We start from the raw sequence: 18,851 nt of genomic DNA, 5'->3' as shown, positions 1-18,851 counted from the left end.
TATATCTGAATAAAACTGGTGCAACTTCATCCAACTTCTAGAACTTATGCTACTTTCATGCTCTTTGATCCAGCTATTTTCTTCATCTTTCAATGAAGGAATTTGGTAGGGAAAAATTATTTACCAAGGGAAGTGCCTCTATTACCAGACAATACCAGGAATATAACATAGTCTTCACATTGGCCCATTGCCATCAAAGATGAGCTGTGGGAAGAATTTAGTGCCAGGATCTTACACAGTGAGCACAGGGACTCCATGAGCAATATCACACACTGTACCCACACGATAGAAATGTTCAACTGAGATTAACATGATAGCAAAGAAAATCATTGTGTGGTGCTTAGGGTAGGAAGGAATTAAGGTCTAAACAGTGGCTGTAACATTAGGAAGGAGAAAGAGGTAGGAGAGTGGTCATAAATGAGATCTTGATAGGTCCTTGGATTGGATTTAGTGGTGAGGCTTGCCCTTGGCATCTCGTGGGTCCAACTGTGGAGGCCAATTGGCTGGCTTCCACTGGCGTTCTTCTTTTCCCTGCCTCTTTATGCCACATCTTGGCACTTGTCCCATGTTGGGGATTCAATGGGTTTTCTCCACAGTTGAAATTAATCTTTGCAAAGGCGAAGGTCTTTCTCTTAATTCTCCTGTAGGTTATTATTTCCATGATGTTGAAAGGGCATCTCTTAAGTAAGGAGAAAATGAACACAGGCTAGGGCCAGGTAAAGTGACCTGATTATCACCATCATGGGGTTAGATCTTCTGTGTTCAGCTCAGTCAGGCAATAGTGCAACCACGATTTGATTTTCATAAGTGTACAACTTCTCATGGATTATTTCCTAACTGACAACAGAACTACATCCAATACTCCAAAGAGTATTTCACCCTACCTGGTCAGTGAGAGGGCCTTCCCACCCTGAACAAAGCCATCATTCCCTGGGGGCCTCTCAGGCAGAAAGAGGCAGCTCAGTGGAGACTTGAATCTTAGAAGTAGAACATCCTACTTGAATAACATTTTTATAATGTTTTGTAAGAGAAATAACATTTCACAACATTTTTCTCTTGTCTCAGATAAGTGAACAATTTACAAAGCTTATCCTCAGTCTCTGCCCTGTGAACAACTAGCATGGAGCCTTGAAAATAAAACACTTGGGTACTCAGAGTGCCTGCCATTCCTGTTCTTCAGCCTCTTTTCCTTCCAGAACAAAAGCTTCTGAATAGGGAGAATTTTTAAATGACAGCCAGGCCCTGTTTGGGGATGTAATATAAGCATTCTAAATAAGGGATGGTTTAAGGGGCTTAAACCATTTTTTTCTTTCATTTGATTGATATTCCCCAAAGATTTGTGCTTGATTTGAACATACTTAGCAAGATTTTCACATTGAGCAACAAATCCTCATAAACCTGCTTGCATTGTTTGCCTCATGCCTCACTGGGCCCGTCAGTAATTGCTGCCTACCCAGCTTTGCTGCCCACAAACCATGGCAGATAGCATTTAACGGCCTTAGACTCACCTTCGCAAATTTAAGATGTAAGTACCATATCCAGAGGACCCGCTTGTAGTTTCTACAAGAGTTGAACTGCCTTGTAGAAGCTCTTTTTAAACTAAGATAAATAGCAACTTTAAAAGTATGCTATACTTTATTTTGTGGTCCAAAGAAATACAGCAATTGCTAGGAACTGGACACAGCCTTGAGCTAAGGGATTAGTGGGATATACACATAGGAATGAACTACACAATAGACATAATGTATTTAAAACATACTTGTATATTGAAAATGTGAACAGGATAATAATGTGAAAAGCAAAACTTCAGTTTTTCAGTTTTGATTTTATTTAATTAACTTGTCATTTATTTGGTACGTTATTCTGGTTTTTAATTAAATATGGCTTGTAAGCCAGAGGTTCATCAGAACTGGAACAATTTTTCAGGTTACCCAAGCCATGAAAACTATTCATCAATGTTTTGGCACTATCTAAAGATAATAAATTTCTTATAATAAAGATAATAAAGATCTTTATAATAAAACTGAAACAACTTTTGGACTGCATGAATCTACTGTGATATTTGGCCTTATTTATTAAATCAAACCTAAAAGTCTTAGAGTGTACCTTTTAAAATGCAATTGCGTAGAAAGTTGTGATCATTTGCCAGAGAAATGTCTAGATTTAAGCTTTGTAGACAATGGAGAAAAGATACTTTTCTTCCATACACAGAAACCTTCAGGCTCCAATTTGTAAAAGCCAAAAAGAAAAACAGAGTTTCCTTCATGTTTCTGTCTTTTGTTGAGTCTCAAGGGGCAGCAAGCACTGAGCCTAGAGTTGATTTTTTTCCTTTGGAAAAAACGAATAATAACAATTTTCTGAAGCAGCCCCAGTTCTGTGGGGTTTGTGTTTGCCACTGAAAATAGAGCGTCATGTCAAGGGAAGCTGGTGAGGAGCATTACATTCTCCTTGCCTTGGCTGTTTGTGACCGCTGTGTTCAATGTGCAGCTTTCCCGTCTCCAGCAGCAGAAAGGACATGCATGGGCTTTGCTGAGACGTCCCTAGTTTTTATAGGTTACTCACTGTGCCTGAAGAGTGTGTGCTTCCATTGTGCTGGGCATGTCGGAAGTTCCAGCAGCGAGAACCCAAACTGATCAAAGCCTGGTGGAAAAGAGAGCTGGGAAGGGAGTGAGCCCTCAGGAAGTGCAGTGATTGTTCAGCAGTGTCTTGGGACATGTGGTGTGAACTATGTGATCTGCCAGGATGGTCCAGTTGGCTCTGGACCATCTCAGGGTCATGGAGATGAAGCTACTCAATTTATAGGAAAATTGTGTTTTCTTATGAAAGGCTATCAGTAAGACAAAGCACATGGCTGCTTTGCGATTTCTTTAGAAAGCACTGAAATCTGCTTCCTGATCATTTCACCAAGCTGTGCTCTGTACAGAGTGACCAAGCAACTCTGTGACATCATAGCTCAGCTGTACCATCAGCACAGCTGGAGAACTCCTGCTGGCCCTTCCCTCAGGGTGAAAGCTAATCTTAAGGCTGTGGCATAAAACAGTGTAACTTACTGCTGATGGCAAGATAATTGGGGATGAGGACCTAACATCTTCAAACAGTGCTTATTGCCATGATAGTCAAGTTCAAATAATATGTGCAAACACTAGAATTTCAGTCAATATGTCACTGCAGCCACTTTCAATATAAATGGGCAGAAATGTGAGGATAGCAGCAGGGATTCGGACTTAGTCATCGGAATCAAGCAAGTCCTAAATGACCACAAACCTAATGTCCTTTCCACCCCAGAGCTCCAGGAGAATTTAAAGTGCCATTACTGTGTGCTTGCTAGCCATTGCTATTATCCTATTGGGACTACCTGAACTTGAGGATTCCAGTGACAGAAGTTGTCTGACTAGAGATAGTGGGTGAGGCCAATATTTAGCCCTGTGTCATAGAGTGGCTCATTTATTTATGGTTAGTAATCATTAAAATATCCATGAGGTAAATCAGAAAACTGGACTGCATATAGGTGGCTTGCTCAAGGGCATAGACGAAACCTTCAGGGCTGTAGCCACTCTGGTACCCAGAATGCACACCTCCCCATACCACCATTTCAAACTAACTAGTCTGAGAGACTAATGTCCTGTGCAGTTATAGGCGCACAGCTACAATGTTTGCCTGAAAGGAGCTTCTTATAGAGGTTGCTGAGGGATGAATAAAGCTTCAACAGTCTGTCAGTAGATTTCCAAGTCTTTCCAACCAGTGTCATCCTGTGTAACTAATGGTGAAGCTACACAGTATCCCCAGAGCTAACACTGGCAAAGAGGTGTCCTGTGTCCCTAGGTTGGCCATGAAAAGTACTTCATGTTTGTGTAGTGAGAAATTCCTTGTAATGGAGGTCAAATGATGACTCTGGTATTGTGGGTATTGGGGAGGCACTCAGGATCTTTGGGAGCCTCACATAAAAAGAACTAAATGCCAGAGGCCCTAGTGAGGTCTTCTCGTGTTGCTGCAGTTCCTTAATGGCGCCAAGAGCTTTCCTCTGCAGCTGGTCCCCTTTGCAGCAGACATAGTTATTCCTCTGTTTCCAGGGAAGAACACTGTGTGGCAAAACGAGCCATGTGATCACAGGCAGAGCAGACCTAGCTCCCTTGTGGGTACAGACTACCCAAGTCCTAGCATGCTATTTTTCACGAGGGTTTTGTAAATCTTTGTAAAGTGGTTTAGGTGATTTAATATTTCCAAAAGTCTTTTCAAGCCAACGTGTCACCACCAAAGAGAAATCAATATGGTCCCTCATTCTGCCTGTGGTAGTTCTTAGAATTGAAGGCATTTTTCTAGACATCATGGATATTAACCTGTAACCAGGTATAAGAATTCTATATGTTTTTCCCTCGTTTCATGCATTGCCTTTCCCATTAGGTTCCTTGTGCCCTTGGAGGCATCTAAGGTTTGAATTTTAAGGATGCCAAATCTGTGTGTTTCCCTGTGTTGCCTGTTTGGTGTCACATCAAGAAATCATTGCCATATCCAACAACGTGAAGGCTTCCTTCTAAATAACTAAGAATTTAGCTCTCACATTTAGGTCTTTGGTTTATTTTGAGTTAATGTCTGTGTATGTGTTAAGGTAAAGACCCAACTTCATTCTATTATATGTGGCTATCCATTTGTTTAAAAAAAAAAAAAGACTATTGAATGGATTTAACACCCCTGCCACAAATATGCAAGGATTTATTTCTAGTCTTTCCTATTCCACTAGTGTTAAATTTCTATTGATTTTGAAAACACATTGCTTCATTTACTGTGGCTTTATAGTAAATATTAAAATTTAAAAGTGTAAGACCTCTAACTTTGTTGTTATTTTCAAGATTTTTTTTTAACTAAGTTCCCTTAAGGGTCCTTGTACATTTTAGGATGATTTGTTTTTTATTTCTACAAAAAGTAATGATTGATAGGGAGGGTACTAAATTTACAAATCACTGTGTATTAGCATCTTGATATTGTATCGTATATCTATGAACATGGGATATCTTTCTATGTATTTCTTTTTTTACTTAAAGTTTTTTATTTTAATAATAATTTTCAGTTTATACTCCACAAGTGTTGTCTTTTTTTCCCCTTGGTTTCTTCTTAGCTAATTCCTTACTTTTATAGTTGTTATTGTAAATGATAAATGAAATTGTTCTCTTTTTTGTTTTTGTTTTTTGCTTGTTTTTGTTTTTTAAGCCAGGGTTTCTCTGTGTGTAGTCCTGGCTGTCCTGGAACTCATTCTGTAGTCCAGGCTGGCCTCGAACTCACAGAAATCCACCTCCTGAGTGCTGGGATTAAAAGTGTGTACCACCACTGCCCAGCTGAAATTGTTTTTTTTTTTTTTTTAATTTCTGTCCCAGATTGAAACGCTACTGAATTTTGTGTTAGTTGTGAATCTTGAAACTGTGCTGACTTTATTATTTCTACATTTTTCAGGCTATTTGGGCTATTCTACCCAAATATATATAGCCAAGCACTGCAAACAGGTCTTTTTACTTCTTCCTTTACATCTTGGTTCTTTCGTTTGTCCTTGTTGATTCGCTCTGCTCAAGGCTTCCAATGCTGTGTTATGTGGGCAGCCAAAGCAGCGTCCTTGCCTTTTTGTTGATCCTAGAATGTTTCTAGACATTACCCATTGGATGGAAAACAGCTGTGGACATGAGGTCTGTTACCGCTAAGTTCAGGTCATTCTCTTCTACCCTTAGTTTGTAGAGTCTTTGTTCAATGTTTTTATTCATTATTTTTGTAGTTTATCCGGTTTCTCTTGTTTTTCAACCTGTGTGTTCTTATTAGGTCCTTTTTTAAATTTTCTTTTTAAAATCATGATTATTTCTATTGAAATACCAGATTATCTGTCTTCTAAGTTTGGGTTTTCTTGACTCCATCTCTGTGGGATATGTTCCTTCGCCCCATGCATTTCTATATTCTGCTAGCTAGAATTAGGAGCTTAATCAGATTGGATTTATTTCCTTTTTCCTTTCCTCTCCCCACTCCCTTCTACCCTTACTCCCTTTTCGCTCCCCCATTCCCTTCCTTTCTTCTTCCTTTAGGATTTCAATGCCATTTGCTTGGGTCTATCCCTCCAGTAAGAAACATACATTTCCGGTTGCTGTGTTGAGGTCAGTTTTTGGCTTGGACAGTCTCTCCCAGCAGTCTATTATGGGATGTTCTTACTTAACTTTTCTAATAACTCTTTTAATAACCCCTTTTAATAACTGGCCACCCTCATGGATTCATAGGTGCCACATTCCTTTATGTCTTTCCAATGAGAAGAGTACCAGCAATATTTTCAAGGAACGACTGTAACTAATCTTTAAGTATGCTTGATACCTGGTAGTTAGTTAGTAAGGTCTAGCCAGTGACCTATAGCACCTGAGTATGACCATAGGCTTTTTCTAGAGGTAGTTACTTTACAAGTCTCCTTGTGAGAACAAGTATCCAGCAAAGATTTTTGCATCTACACACTAATCCTGATCAGGAGGAGACTGTTTACATTGGGGGAAATCATTAATGTTCCTGTGAGAGTTGGAGAATGGGATAACTTCATCTGTGCTCAGCTGGCTGCAACAACTAAAACTGCTATTTGTGGGAAAAACATATGCTTTTTGTTTTTGAATAATTGCCCAGAGATGTTAAACTCTTACCCTTTGATGAAGTGGCCCAATCCAAATGGCATATGCCTTCCATTGAGTTGTCAGAACACTAAATACTTGATACAAATGTCCTGACTCTAGAAGATTCCATTTCTTTCTCTTGTTATTTGTGCTCATATTTTGATATTATGTTGGTATTCTTAAAGAGACTCCACAAACTTATGTTTTGATCCTCCCACCAATAAGACTTCTAGAGTCATGCATTACTAATAATCTACAAGGAAAGACTCATTTTGTAACTGTTCAAAAAATTTCAAGGGTTCTACATTGCAAGTCCCTCAGTAATTATTGCTATAGTCGTATGTCACTACCAGCCATTTGTTAATGAGCCTAGGGAGAAGTGTATTCAACTAAAAGGTATATAAAACCACTACAAAGGAACCACGCTACTTGGTTATGCAAGCAAACATTTGCTGTTGTTGTTGTTACTCTCTTTTTAAATTTGTTTTTCTAAACCAGCGTACGCTGTGTTAGATATGCTTATGATATTTTCAAGACGTGTGATCACCTTTTCACTACATCTCCCACCCTCTGTTACACCTGCTCCTTCTATGTAGCACTCCCAAATATTTTCTCTCTTTCATTTCTCATGGGTCTTCCCCCCCACACTCTTTATTACCTAATATTACCCCTCTTAGTCTCCTTTAAGAATTATTTTTAAGCTTTATCTACATGTCTATATACTTTTTTTTTTTTATGAACTCTTCTAGATTTCTTTGATACAATTTCTCCTCCCAAGTTCCTAGATCTTCAGGGTGTTGGACACTATTGCCAGCATCCTAGAGTTGGGTCATCTTCATGCTGATTAACAGCTGTATGCCCTCAAGTTTGGCTGGCATCTTTTGGGAGAATCCATGGCAGTCCCTCCTAAGAGTGGTTATGCTGAATGTTCTCAATTTAACTTCCACCAAAGCCAGCATTCTGTTGACCAGGCTCTTAAAAACACTGCCATCTCCAAAAAAAATGGCATGTAAAGGTATATAAAAAAATTTGTGGAAAATGCCTCAGTGTAATAACTACAATAAAATTGAACTCCCAATTCCCTAAACATTACCATTAGCACTGGTGGGCGACCACATTTCTAGTCTTTCTATTATTCTAACAAGGCTAGTGGTTTTGGAAGCAACCATCCAAGAATGATTAGCACTTTTGTTTTGGGTAGGGTAGAACATCATGGTAGGAAAATTTGGCAAAGCCAAGCCAGTCTTCATATGGCTGGTAAACTAAAAAGAGGGTCCCACTGTCTACTTTGAATATATGGCCAACATGACTTGGGGACCTCCCTGTGGGACCAACCTCTTGAAGGTTCTACTCTCTCTCCCTCTTCCAGTATACTATGAGTATGGATCAAGATTTTACCATATGACCTTAGACAGCTTTTAAGTTCCAAACTATAGAAATGATTCCTCAGCTTCTGTCTAATGAAATTCAGAGGATGAGCTTTCTTAGGACAGTTATTACTTTTTAAAAACCTGGGCTTCACATCCAGATCAAATGTGGAATATTGATGTATCTCTTGTGGCCATGGCCTGGAGTCCTGTGTTTGGACTGCCACACAGCTGTGGCTATAATATTAATGGTAGAAATAACAGTGGTAGTAGATGATCTCAGCTGCTTACACTTTGTCAGATCTGGTCTAGAACTTCATCTGTATTTCCAAATTTAATTGGCAAATAAAATGGTTTTACTCTCACATTACTGCAGAGCCTAGTGGGGAAAAACAAATAGGAAATGCTGAGTCAGGCCTGGGGAAAACAGTGTTCAGGGTAGGCATGAACTCACAGGTTGGTCAGAAAACAGAATATGATAATGTAGGGAAACTCTGGGGACAGAGCCCTCGATACCAGTTCCTTTGCCTTGGTCATATGGTGAGAATTTTTAGCAGAACCACTGCATTGTTATTATGAGATAATTAAATATATCTAAACACATAATATATTCAAATTCACATACCATTTGTGTATTTGATTTTGTATTTATTTGAACTGATATATTTAAGCTTCATTTACAGAAAAGATGAACTATATCCATTATAACAAATAAATACAGCCATAATAGAGTAGGTCTTCTCACTAGCTATCTTCTGAAGAAAGTACTTTGTGACAGAAACCACAAACAGGGCACACATTGGAGAAGAAAATAAAAGTGAGGCATGTGTTGGTCTTTTGTTTGGGATAGAATGTTTGGATATTTGGCTAGAAGAAGTGGGAGAAGAGTGGCTTAGGAGATAGACCCCAGTGATGGATACAATAGGAAAACAAACGCTGCCTAGAGAAAAAGCACAAAGCAAAGAAGTGGAAGAAGATGAGGATGGAAAGTCCAGGGTGAAGCATCAGGATGCTGTGATTGGCTTGTTGTAGGGATGGAGAGGCTATTTATCAAATGCTGCAGTTTGAGGTTATTAAGGTGCTACTCTTGTGAAGGGATACATCAAGTTTTAGAGACTATGAGGAGCTTGACTTGGCATACATTGAGTTTCAGATGCTTTCTGGCCATCCCTGGAGAAGTGAACAATAGCTGATAGATTTGTGATCCTATAGTCAAGATCTTAAATATAATATGGTTGGGGCCAGGAGGGTCTTCGGGTCTCACGGTGGCCTGAATTGACTGGGAATAGATGAGACCAGAGTCTCAAGGATGTTCCAAATGATGGGTGATCAGATTCTCAGAGGATGCCCAGAAAGGTGGATGATGTCCAGAGGGTAACAGCACCGTAAGTGCCCATGGTGGTCAGATGGAAACAGTTGTTACTTTGAAAAGAGGGCAAAGTTCTGACTTTTTCACAAGTGGTGTCAGGGAAAGCAGTGCTTTAGAAAAGTCGAGAGCGGAGTAGCGAGCAGCAGCAAATGCCCCAGATAGTCACGTGGAGCAATGGAAACATTTGGTAATAAGTTTTTCTTAAAATGAGATATTACTTTGAAAAGAGGGCAAAGCTCTAAATTTTTCATAACTGCAGCCCTGGAATCTGTTATTGTAAGAATAGACATATTTCAAGAAAAGTGAATTTAAGCCAAAGGCATGGTGATTTCCATGTCTCACTTTTTTTGGTCCAAGAATGTGGAGAGTTTGTTTGTTTTGTTTCTTCTTCTGAATTTTCCAAAATAAGCCATCAAGCCAAGACTAACTTATTAACTGCCCAGGATTAGGTCTCTTCACATTTTATTTACATCAGGCATGTTCAAAAAATATAAAGGTATTAAAATAATATTTAGTATGATAGGAAAATAAAATGTGTTATAATTCTAGCCGCTCAAATTGTGCAGGCCAATCCATGCAGGCTGTCTGCCCGCCCGCCCTTTTGCTCATCTCCCCTGGGTGAAGCAGCTAGTGTGAGGAGGCTTCTTTGCCCTTGACAGGTCGGTTTCCACGCATAAATCCAGCACTTAAGGATGTCAGGGAGGAGGGGCCTCCTAGGGCTCTGCTTTGCACACTGTAAAGTGAGCACGGAAAACATCAGAGGATGCTCCAGGTAGCATGAAGTGTGTTTTGCCAAACTTGTATTTCATTTTTGTATTTCCGTAACAGTTGGGAGGGTCTAAATACCGAGGGGGGAGAACTAGATCATGATTCTGTTTGTTTCTTTAGTGTGATTCTACTTAAAACATGTCCACGAATACTGCTCTCCACAGACCTCCTTCCTAGTCTAAATATCTCTCCTCTTTGCTACTGACAAAGTATGTTTTTGCTGAAGGAAATGTTTCTGAAATAGCAACCTGAAGTGGCACGTATAAAAACTATGACAGAGTAACACTAACAACCAGCGAGCTGTTTCTGTAATTTATGAAGAAAAGTTAAAGTACACTACATATTAACAAACAACAGAGAAATCCTTTTGAAGCCCATGTAAATAAGCAACCATATCAAGAAGAAATAAGGCTTTTTTTTAAACAGCAGCAGTATTGTGGTACATGTATTTCACGGTTGGCAATTAAATAGATGTGGTAAGTCTCTACCCTCACCACATAAAAAGACTTGCTGGCAGAGTTTTGTGGCAAGTCAGGGTGTTTTCATTGGCGTGAAGTCTCTAGGGCAGTGGTTCTCAACCTGTGGGTCGAGACCCTTTGGGTTGAATGGCCCTTTCACGGAGGTTGCTTATTCGATATCCTGCATACCAGATATTTACATTACGATTCATCACAGAAGCAAAATTACAGTTATGAAGTAGCAACAAAATAATTTTATGGTTGGGGTCACCACAGCATGAGGAACTGTATTAAAGAGTCACAGGATTAGGAAGGCTGAGAACCATCGCTCTCGGGTCTCTCTCTGTACGTCTTAGACTGCTGTTCTGTCTTAGAAACAGCTGTTTGAACTGCCCTTGCTCATCAGTCCTGTTCTGGATATCTAAGTGTTAGCTTCTTCCAGGACATTTACTGGCAGAATCCTTGTGAAAAATTTGCTCTAAAACTAAGAGCACATGGGTTAGTTGTTTCTTTGTCTTACTTATTTGTAAACTGTTTTTAAATTCTTGTATATATGAAAACTTTCTTAGATATTAGGAGGTATCAAACAAGGATGGGGTAAGGAAGGAAACCAGCCTGAATGACCTAACCGGAAGTGTGTGGGCGTTGATTTCATTTCTCCATCTCTTGGCTGTACAGTCTCCTGCCTTTTTCCTACTATCAATCAGCAGAACAATGGAGAGGCCAAGGATGCCATCCTTTCCTCATTTTCAGGCCCTCTTCCCTCCCATCTCTAAAAAGGTAGAAAGTGGGTGGTGTGGGGGTGGAGCTAACAATGTGGACGGAGCTAGTGAAGTGGGTGGAGCTGCTCTGCAGCCTCTGCTCAGCTGGTTGGCCTGTGAGGAGTGCAGAATTTGCTTCCTACCCCTCTATCCCAGCTTCCTTCTCTGCTTGGTGTATAGAGATGGTGTGATCGTGGCAAAGTGAGAGAGAAGATTTGTATTGTTATTGTTACTCTCTTATTCTATGGAAGAGCAAAGGTTGGCCCTAGCTGGTCAGCCTAAGGCTCCCCTTCTACACTAGTTACAGCCTCCCAAAGCAGGGGTTGCTAGTTCTGTGGTGGATACTCCAGGACACGCTTTGCTGAACACATGGGCAGCGATCAAAGCTGTGATCAAGTCTTGGGATCTGCAATAGAATGAGAAAACAGTACCGGAAGTGTGCATCATCCATGTTGGCCAGTAGTGATAGAAAGGAATGTTGTTTTCTTCGAATTTTATGTTTGGACCCAAGATTCTGATGAGACACAGGGTGCATACACCCTGTCAGATGGGTGGGCTATCTGAAGGAATCAGTGGCCTATTTACAATTCTCCTGTTAGGTCGATTCTGTGTTTATTCCAAAGGTTCATTGTGATAATAAAATATAATTATATGATATTATAAGAAATTATTATTCTTTGGAAAAAGTTAAAATACTATACATTATAAATTGGTTACGGAGGTGCCAAGAAAAGCTTTAAAAACTGACTATATATTCCTTGTATACTTTCTAAGTGGGATTTTTTTTTCTTCTTAGCATAAATGATTGCAAACAGAAAGCATATTGATTCCTGAATTTCATATATTAAAAATGCAGTATTATCATAAAGAACAAAAGTATCCCCAACCCCCAGCCCAAGCTTATCAATCCCAGTAGACATTCTTAAGACAGAGGCGTTAGGGAGCAGATGAAATGGCCCTGACTTGAAGCATTATAAAGAAGCTGCTGGGTCCTTTTGGCTTAGCGCTTCCTTTTGTATGGCACTGACTATTTGGAGCCTGGATGTGTCACTGCATTAGCCCCTAGTAGACAGCTCAGCCACCACTTCCTTTGTTGAGGAGACTTGAATCAGGCAGGTAGTCTGGATATGTGCAAAAAGATAGGGACTTACTGTCTAGAATAAGATTTCTGCTTGTTGCCTTTCTGAACATAATCTAGACTACAGTTTCTGCTATTTGGACTCTAAGTGCAGACACTCTTCACAGATTGTGGCAAAGATTTCCTCCACTCCGTGTGTCTTACCTCATACCTTATCTTTAATACTGGGGGTGCAAGCTATTTCTTTACGATGCCTAGTACCAAACTTGGAACACCTTTCATCCAGGAGGTCACTAAAGACGTCACATGGGATAAATGACGGACAGTACAGGCAGCTGACTTCCAGCTCTCCTGGGGTGGCGCGTGGTCCCCACCTCTCCTGTCACTGCCTCCTTTTGAAATGAGATGCTGCCTTTCTTACAACCTGAAGAGCATACAAACCTGACCTGTAAACTTCTCCTTTTAGGATCCACCTACTTCCGTTTCCCTCGGGCTGCGAATGGAGGAGATGATCTTTAACTTGGCAGACACACATCTGTTTTTCAATGACCTGGAAGTAAGTTCTAATTGTTTTGCATACACTTCATGGAGCATATCTGAAGATTAGTGATGGGTTCTGAAATAATGATTGGATGTTGCTCTTTTAAACATATAATTGGAATATTGAGACAAAGTGCTTATAAAGCAATGTGGTTCCCCTTTGTGGTATTTATTACATTTTAAAGTTGGATCCTACATGATTAAAATTTGATGACAAGATTCCTAAGTATCACGTGTGATTCTCAGAGGCTGCCTGTGCTGTCCCTACCCGTCCCTTCCGGTGCTTTTCTGTCCAATCTGATTGTTGGGAGCCGGTTTGCATCAGACCTTTAGTATTTGGGCTGCTAGGACTTCTCATCTCTTAACAGCAGCTGGTTTTATTGGGGGAAACATCCCTAAGATGGCTGGCTGACTATGAATGGACAGCGACAGACAGGATCTTAGCTGCATTCTTAACAAAGAAGGGCATTGTTCTCACCTATCTCCATTATGACAAAACACGGCTCTCACTCCGCTGCCCTCCTCCTTCACAGGGACGGTTGTTTATTTAACTCTCACTGCTAAGCAAGCTTGTGGTAGAGCTGCCAACAGCCATTAATCATCAAGTTGTTGCTTTGCTAGGCTTTATAAACGTATGTTATTTCAGACAGGAGAAGAATCTCAGAGATTCAAATAGAACTTTTACTGATCAAAGTTAATTGGCAGCAATTGGCCTTTAAATATTTCCTGATGTTTCCCTTCTCAAAATCAAGCAAAATGCACCTTATTTAATGGAGGAGCCAAAATCACTTGAAAAATGCCAGTGTGTGACAGATCTTAAATGCGGTTTGCTCAACATCTGTCCTGTATTTTGATTTCTTTTCATCTGCAATGAAACAACTCGCAGGCGAATTGGCAGCTTCCAGTCCAATAAAATGATTTAAATGCACTTATTCCTCGGAGATATGGTTATTTTTATATGTAGAAGTAAAGTGCAGTTTTTATTTTTGCATTTTTAAGTGTTTGCTTTCCTCAAGGAAAAGACATGTAATGCATTATGTTTTTGTTTTTTTTTTAAATGGGGGAAATTCTCTCTGAGTGACAACTTCAGAATTACCCTTATAGAAGCTGCATAATCAATACTTATTTTCAAAACTTGTTTCTGATTTGTGGTTGCATTTTACTTTGTGAGAAGGCGACACAAAAATTCCATATTTTACTAGCCTGTTAAAATTCTTTACCCGGATTTCCATTTGTCCCGAAGGACACAGGCTAGGCTGATATTTTATGCTCAATGCACCCATGTCCATCTTATTGCTGTCCATCAGTGTTTGTAACATCCATCAAGATGTGACAAGCAATACTTTGCTATGGATTGAAAATTCTGGCTTGTTGAAAATGTCAAAGACTGTGGCAAAAAGTGAGAAGAAAGTAATAATTTATGATATAATTTATTATGGTTTTTTTAAATAAAAGCTTCCAAACTTGACTTTGATTTGATGCAGGTTTTTTTTTTAATTTGTTTAATTTACATTATTTCCATTGAAATACAAAGAGAGACTGAAATGGCCCTCAAATACCTTAAAAGTGCATTCTAGAGATTCTAATTTAAGAATGTGGGTGATGAAAACATTTTAAATGGTCTTTGAAGCAATTGAAATGGCAGAATCTATTATTGCGTGCATGTTATTTCTTATTAGATGTAAAGAGCAAAAGAGAATGAATACATAATTCAACCACATACATAAAATGATAATGGAAGTATTTTTAGGGTCCAGACCTGATGCAAGTAGCTTTTATGTCATTTTACTCAAGAATAACATGAATGTAACCGCAAAAGTAGCTGTGAAAGATTCATTTCTCCTGCCTTTGGAAATTATTTTCTCTAGATTTGTGTAGCATTTTAAAATGAATTGGTTCTTACACTTTTGCAGACTTAACTTTTATAAGATTTTTAATTCAACAAACCTGGTATTGGTCACTGCAAACACACGTTTCTTTGACTATAAAGAGTAAAAAATAAGAAAACCAAAATTATCTTCTCAAGCAACAGTAATGGGCAAGTGCCAGATTTCACACACCCATTACAGTGTGTGTTGGCAAGTGACCCAGACATTTTAGTGCACTTAGACTACAGAAATCAGCTTTTGACCATCTGTGATACAAGGGATTTTAAGGAGTTTGACAATCTCTTGTTGGGCATGGAATATCATCCCTGAACTCAACTCTGGTTAGTGACATTTACCTTTGCTTCCTTCTAAGATCTTAGCCTTTGGACAGCTGCCCTCCACACATTCTGTTTACCTCATACTTGCTTAATAAGACAAAATGTGGGGGACATCCAGTGATGTGTGTTGTATCCTCAAAGAATGTGCATGCAGTGACTAGTAGGGTATGATTTTAAAGATTTAGAGTACAACTTTTAAAGGAATTCATAAGTATCATCATGAACTCTAAAGAATAAAGGAGATAGTAATCCTATTTAGTTTCTAAAGTCCTGCCATCTCAGTGGCTTTTTAATTTAAAATATTGAAATCCACATTAATCCCATTGATGCATCAGGAAAGTAAATTTAAAAGAAAAGGTTTTGTTTCTTTGTGTCATTAAATTGTGTGATGTGTTGAGGAACAAGAACGATAGGAAGACATCACGATCACGGGGTGTGATAATTTCCCTCGCCAAGACAGGCTGAAATATTAGGTACAAAGACACCTCTGGCACCCTGCTTCCCCCCTCAACAGACGCCTCACATATCACTTTACAGAAAGTCCCTACTTGCAATCTGACGGTGCTTACATGGAAGGGTTTTTTTTCTGAAAATGACACCATGAACCAGCATGTCATTCATCTTATTAAGAATGTATGACTTTCTAACTAAATAGAGAAAAAAAGTTCTTTCTGTTGTAGTTGTACCCAAAAGCTCTCTGCAAACAGGGACAGCAGTAACACTGGGGCCTAAGCCATGTCCTGCGGGCTCCCCTGCTGGAGCTCTCCACATTTAAAAGGTGAAGATGCTATGGCTAAATAGAAACTCGGCATTCAGTTTGCCTTGAGCTTTCTCTTAGTGCTGTGTAATACCCACTGTCATGGGGGCTGTCAGACTAATGCATAGACTCAGTGTGGTGGCCCTCAGGAGTAGGCAGAAACTGTCTTCATGTGTGACCCATGGGGAGATGAAGGCTGGGAGGTCATGGACACCCTCCCCCATGTCTGTGGACACAGCATGTGAGGTCATTCCCCCACGCTATTCATCTATGCAAGTTCCCTGGTACACTGTTTAGTTGGATGTCCGGGTTGAAATTTTTGTCAACCTGATATAAGCCATGGTTATCTAAGAAGAAGGAGCTTAATTGAGAAAATGCCTCCAGAAGATTGGCCCAAGGGCAAGTCTGTGGAACATTTTCTTTATTATGACTGATATGGGAGAGCTCAGCTCGCTGGAGGTGGTGCCATCCCTGCACAAGTGGTCCTGGGTTATCTAACAAAGCAGGCTGAGCAAGCCATGGGGAGCAAGCCAGTAAGCAGCACTCCTCCGTGGTCTCTGCTTCAGTTTCTGCCTTGAGTTCCTGCCATGACTTCCCTCAGTGATGGAGGGTGACCTGGGAGTTGTAAGTTGTAGGAAATAAACTCTTTCTCCCTCCAAGTTACTGTTGGTCATTGTGTTTATAACAGCAATAGAAACTTACCTAAGACAGATGTGACAGGCTGGTTGACTTTCTGTTGTATACATGCCTAGCACAAAAACTTTGACTCTTGTCTAGGTCAGTTTGTCTAGAGTCTGTTTTTTGATTTTTTTTTAATACCTATACTTATAGCCCTTGCTGTCACCCTCTTTTTTAAATAAAAGAAAGCATAGAGGCTCTGGCCTCACTAGGGTCTGGGTTTGACACATCAAATGCCAATGTGAGGAACTTGTGGATAGTGTTAGGAAACACTAGAGGGTACCATGGAGATTTGTCTTGTAAAGAAATGTGTCTGCCTTGGTTTAACTCAGCTTTTAAATGTGGTGTAAGTTTTATTATTCTAAAACTCAGGTGAGGTAGCAATTATCATAATATATCTTATTTAGACATTTATTATTATCTGGAAAAAGATCTTTCTTCAAACTGTCAGTCATACCAGTGTTGAGTGATTTCAAATGATGCATGCTGTGCTGGTCTAGCATGTGCCTCCAAAAGCATGAAACACAGAAGCTGACTTTTTTGAGTTTAAGAAATATGATTCAACCTAGAAAGTACTTTTCCCCTATCAATAGAAGCTCTGGTGCTCAGCAACCAGCCTTGTGGATGCTGGGAGCCTTGGTTTTTAGTAGCCGGAGGAAAAGGGGCTTCTTAGGTACCCATGAGGAAGGCATGTAGAAAGGAGCCAAGCTAGTTTCTGTGGTTAGTCAGTCCACAAGCCCCAAGTAACTGTAGGAAAATGTGTAGGCAGGTCAAGTGTTACACCCCAAACTTGAAGGCCCCACACACTGCACACAAATACGTACGTACAACTTGTCATTTTCAGTTCTGTACATAGACTTTGGGATCTGCAGATAAATGTAAGGAACTACATTGTTTTAGCCCAGGTAAAATCCTTTATGATAGTCTTGTCCATGTTGATTATTAAAGTTTTGTTAGGTTGAATTCCTGTGTGTAGTCTTAGAATGAAGCACTGATTCTTGTTTCCTTCTCCAGTGAGATTAATTGGTCTAGTCCATGTCTCTAGTTAAGAGTAACATAAACACTCTCAGTTTAGGGGAGGATTTTATGTTTTGTAATCAACAAATGATTGTTAACACAATGAATTGTATTGAATTTGTTTTACTTATTTATAACTAATGGACAACAAGAAGCTTTTATGTTATCCATTATTCTTACTACAATATTATTGTTCTTTTTGTTTTGTTTTTGTTTTTCAAAACAGGGTTTCTTTGTGTAGCCTGTCCTGGAACTCACTCTGTAGACCAGGCTGGCCTTGAACTCACAGAGACCCACCTGCCTCTGCTGCGCAAGTGCGGGGATTAAAGGCGTGCGCCACCACTGCCAAGCATTATTTTATTGTTCTTGTTTATTCATAATTTCTTGTAAGATTATTATCTTTATTTTACCTCAAATTTAAAATAGAAATATGATGCTATATTCAAACGCTTCGATAATTTGATGTTCATTTAAAAACAATTAAGAGTCAACATGAGCAGTGGTTAACATAAGAGTCGTTTACTGAGCTAAAGATGCAGAGGGCTTGTCTAGCATGAATGAGTCCATTGGTTCGAGCCCCAGCACTGCAGAAGGAGATGGAGGGAGCGGGGACAAGGTGATAACATTTGTGGGAGGGGAACCCGGAAGTGAATCAGGAAGCAGCCGCAATGGTCAGGTGAGAAAACATTCTGAGAGAAGCATGCTAAGCTCAGTGGCCTGGTGGCAGGGAGGAGGCAAGACAACCATGTGGCTGGGACAGACAGGCACAGTCCATGGGGCCTCACAGATTATGGATAAGTGGGAAGCCACTGGAGACTTGTAAACATGAACTTAATAGAATAGCATCATACTTTAAAAAAAGGAAAAATCAGCCTTCCTATCAAATGAAGAATGGAGGCAGAGTGCAGTGGAACCAATTAGAAACATTTGCAGTCAAAGGGGATGGTCTACCATGGCCGAGGCTGTCACAGTTCCAACCCAGTGGGAAGTCATGAGATTTATGGTACCTCTTGGTGGAGGTGCTGCTGGGAGCTGCCAGGGCGAGGGCACAGACTCTCCAGGGCTGCTGGGATGTTTGTTTGTTTTGTTTTCTAACCCGAATCTTAGTAGTGTGGGTCTATAATCTGAGGAAGAGGAAGATTAGATCTGGAAGGTAAAGGGTGTGAGGGTGTGGCAGGGGTGGTGTGGAGTCATGTCTCCTGTGGAAATTTAACTACCTGGTCAGCACT

The 18,851-nt window shown here is 39.9% G+C and overlaps 1 protein-coding gene across 26 annotated transcripts in view; it reads left to right on the top strand.

Annotated features, from left to right (window-relative positions):
• Positions 1 to 18,851, top strand: part of Eya1 (EYA transcriptional coactivator and phosphatase 1) — a 312,966-nt gene that overhangs the window by 259,778 nt on the left and 34,337 nt on the right. For all 26 annotated transcript variants that reach the window (XM_076563734.1, XM_076563733.1, XM_076563735.1 and 23 more), the window contains one exon: positions 12,891 to 12,980. In XM_076563734.1, the coding sequence (XP_076419849.1) occupies positions 12,891 to 12,980 (90 nt within the window). The remainder of the gene's footprint in view (positions 1 to 12,890; positions 12,981 to 18,851) is intronic.

Source organism: Peromyscus maniculatus, chromosome 2, assembly GCF_049852395.1.
Source record: "Peromyscus maniculatus bairdii isolate BWxNUB_F1_BW_parent chromosome 2, HU_Pman_BW_mat_3.1, whole genome shotgun sequence".
NCBI lineage: Eukaryota > Metazoa > Chordata > Mammalia > Rodentia > Cricetidae > Peromyscus > Peromyscus maniculatus.
Note: the sequence above shows the minus strand (reverse complement) of the source record. Positions and strands in the feature narration are given on the sequence as shown.